Source organism: Mesocricetus auratus, unplaced genomic scaffold (assembly GCF_017639785.1).
Source record: "Mesocricetus auratus isolate SY011 unplaced genomic scaffold, BCM_Maur_2.0 Super-Scaffold_100030, whole genome shotgun sequence".
Taxonomy (NCBI): domain Eukaryota; kingdom Metazoa; phylum Chordata; class Mammalia; order Rodentia; family Cricetidae; genus Mesocricetus; species Mesocricetus auratus.
In genome coordinates, this window is record NW_024429211.1 from 15361624 (window position 1) to 15364757 (window position 3134).

At 41.5% G+C, this 3134-nt stretch overlaps 1 protein-coding gene across 1 annotated transcript; it reads left to right on the forward strand.

The window, feature by feature from the left end:
* Positions 1-1707: 1707 nt before the first annotated feature.
* LOC121134802 (mas-related G-protein coupled receptor member X2-like) lies at positions 1708-2640 on the forward strand. The gene has a single exon (XM_040733357.1). It carries the CDS (start codon positions 1708-1710, stop codon positions 2638-2640), a length of 933 nt encoding a protein of 310 aa, XP_040589291.1.
* Positions 2641-3134: the final 494 nt, after the last annotated feature.

A 3134-nucleotide genomic window follows, 5' to 3' on the forward strand; every position in this document is an offset into this window, starting at 1 on the left:
AAATAGTTCCACCAAATGGGAACCAAGTGTTTATGCACTTGAGCCTGTGGGGACCACTCACATTCAAATCACCACAACTGTTTCATGAGATAAAATATTTTAGAGAAAATTTTGTGGGATGCTGAAAAGAATTTGTGCCAAACAGTTGTTGAATGAAGTACTATGCATATGTAAATTTTGATTTTCTATCTTCCATCCATTTGAAATATAATTTCCCACCATATTATGCCACTCTATACATGTCTTTATCAGTGAAATATATTTCTTGTAATCAGCGATTAGTTGAATCATATTTTGTTCCACATTCATCCATGCTATCTTTTTATTTAAATTAGAAACATGGGGGATTTCCATAGTCTGTCATAACATCTGGATCAGAGCATAGGCTGTCTCCCATGTGTCTAGGTTCAGAGAGCATCCCTCGAAGTACAATGTGCTCCCAAGTCCATTTGCATGCCAGGGATAAATACTGATCTACTACCCAAGGCCCCATAGATTTCAGGGCCTCCTTGCTGACATCCAGATTAGAGTAGCTGGATGAGTCCCATGATGGCCTCTCACTCATCAGTCTGGGGTCCATGAGCTCCCCCTTGTTCAGGTCAGCTTTTTCTGTGGGTTTCACCAGCCTGGTTTTGAGCCCTTGCTCATTTCTTAATCTGTTTATATCCTTGAGCACAGACTTTAGCTCTATTCCACTTCCTGGTGCTCCTTTTCTACTCAAAACGAACACTTTGTATTTTTCCTTGTTTGCTTTAGCCACATGACAGAATCTGTACTAGGCTGTTTCGAGATTTTTGTCTGCCAGTAGAATTAATCCAAAACACTTCATGTTAGACTCAGAAAGACTCTATGGACAAGGACAAAAACCAGCCATACTCTTCATTAAAATATCACAGGAATGATCTTTAGGCAACATAGTAACATTCTCTCCTGAAACATCTTGAGTTAGGCCACCAGAGTTCAAATCACCCTCAGCACTACTGTCTTCCATCCTCTTACTAGTATGGTCCACTGAGAAATGCTTGAAGCATTACAAACTCCATAAGTCCAAATGCCTCCAAATGAAAGTATAGTAAGGCCTATTAAAGCAATACACCAGTGTGTGGTACTGATTTCTGTATTAGTTAGAATTTCTATAGCTATAAAGAGATACCATGACTTTGACTCTCTTATAAAGGAAAGCATTTAGTTGTGACTGGCTTAGAGTTTCATAGGTTTACTCCATCATGATCATGGTAGGACATGGTAGCGTGCAGGCAGACATGGTACTGGAGAAAGAGCTGAAATTTCTTGATCCACAGGCAATAGGAAGTGGGGACATTGAACATAGATTGAGCATAGGAGACCTCAAAGCCCATCCCCAGAGGGACATATTTTCTCTAACAATACGATACCTACTCCAACAAAGCCCCACATCCTATTAGTGCCACTCCCTATGGGAGCCATTTTTTTCAAGCCACCACATAGCCCCAATCAATCAAATCTTCAAGAAATTTTAAAAATAGACAAATGACTTTATTTATGTAAGTAGATTCCTCCTCTTTGTGAGCCTGGGTCAGTTATTCCCACAGAGTTGGGTTGGGAAGAAAGGTTTCAGAGAGTATACAGTGAATGTTTACGTCTTTTCCTTTTCATTTCAGGAACACTAGTGAAGATTTCCCACACATGCAAATAAGCACTCCAGCCTGGGTGGCTAATGGCATAGCAATGAATAAAAGTGACTACAATCAGCCTTTATACTGTGCCACAATGTTCTATACCCTGAATATTCTCATTGTCATCGTTGCTCTGGTTGGTGTGGCAGGAAATGCGATAGTGCTGTGGCTCCTGGGCTTCCGCTTGCACATGGATGCCTTCTCTGTCTACATCTTCAACCTGGCTGGTGCTGACTTCCTCTTCCTCTTCTTTCAGACTCTGTGTTCCCTGGACAAAATCCTTAGTCATTTTCATATAAAACATATTGGTGTGCCCATGTATTTGTTTGTGGTGTTCAATTGTGCTTATTTTGCAAGTCTAGGCATGCTCAGTGCCATTAGCACTGAGCGCTGCATGTCTGCCCTGTGGCCCGTATGGTACCGCTGTAGAAGACCAAGACACACATCAGCCGTCATATGTGCCTTGCTCTGGGCCTTGTCCCTGACATTGAGCCTCCTGGAAGGGAAGGCATGTGGTACCTTCTTTGATGACTCTGCTTTTGTTTCTGCTTTGTGCAAGAAATTATGTTACATCATTTTTGCTTGGTTAATTGTTTTACTTGTGGTCCTCTCAGGGTCCAGCCTGGCCCTGATGATCAGGGTCTTCTGTGGCTCACACAGGATTCCTGTGACCAGGCTGTATGTGACCGTTGCCCTCACAGTGATGGCCTTCCTGCTCTTTGGTTTGTCCTATGGTATCTACTGGTTCCTCTTAGTTTGGGTCGAAGAGGATCATGGAGTTTTCCTTGGCCATGCTTTTGAAATGACAATGTTCCTATCCTGTGTTAACAGCTGTGCCAACCCCATCATTTACTTCCTAGTTGGCTCCATTAGGCATCACCGATTCCAGAGGCAGACTCTGAAGATGTTTCTGCAGAGAGCCATGCAGGACACTCCTGAGAAAGAAGGTGGAGATAGGAGTTCTTCTGGACAGGAAACAATATAGTGCGACAGCTGACTACTTTGTCCTGGTCCATGTAGGCAATTTTAATAACATTTTCATTTGGACAGCTGACCCTAAATATGTTGAAAAAAATTATTATTGTGAATATTGAGTGAGACAAGGCTTGTCAATTAGGTACTGCTTACTGTATCCTTAAACCTGCTACTCAGGGCCAAATCCTCCTCTTAGAGGAAGTCATAAGGCCTTGCTGGAAAGGTCAGAATTTTTTTGGTCATTGAACTTGGCAGTGATGGTTATAATTTCCCCTAAAGTTCTCTTTATTTTTATTTTTTTTTCGAGACAGGGTTTCTCTGTATTGTTTTGGAGGCTGTCCTGGAACTAGCTTTGTAGACCAGGCTGACCTCTCTTTATTTTTAAAAGAACTTTTGTCTCAATGCATAAAATTTCCCCACAATCCCAGTCTCCTTAATTTCTGATGTTAGGAGAGGTGTATAACCTCATAATTATCTCTTATACAAATTTCTTAGAAACAATAT

Excerpts from the sequence above, each read along its gene's own strand:
- LOC121134802 (XM_040733357.1), top strand. The coding sequence starts at position 1,708 with ATGAATAAAAGTGACTACAATCAGCCTTTATACTGTGCCACAATGTTC.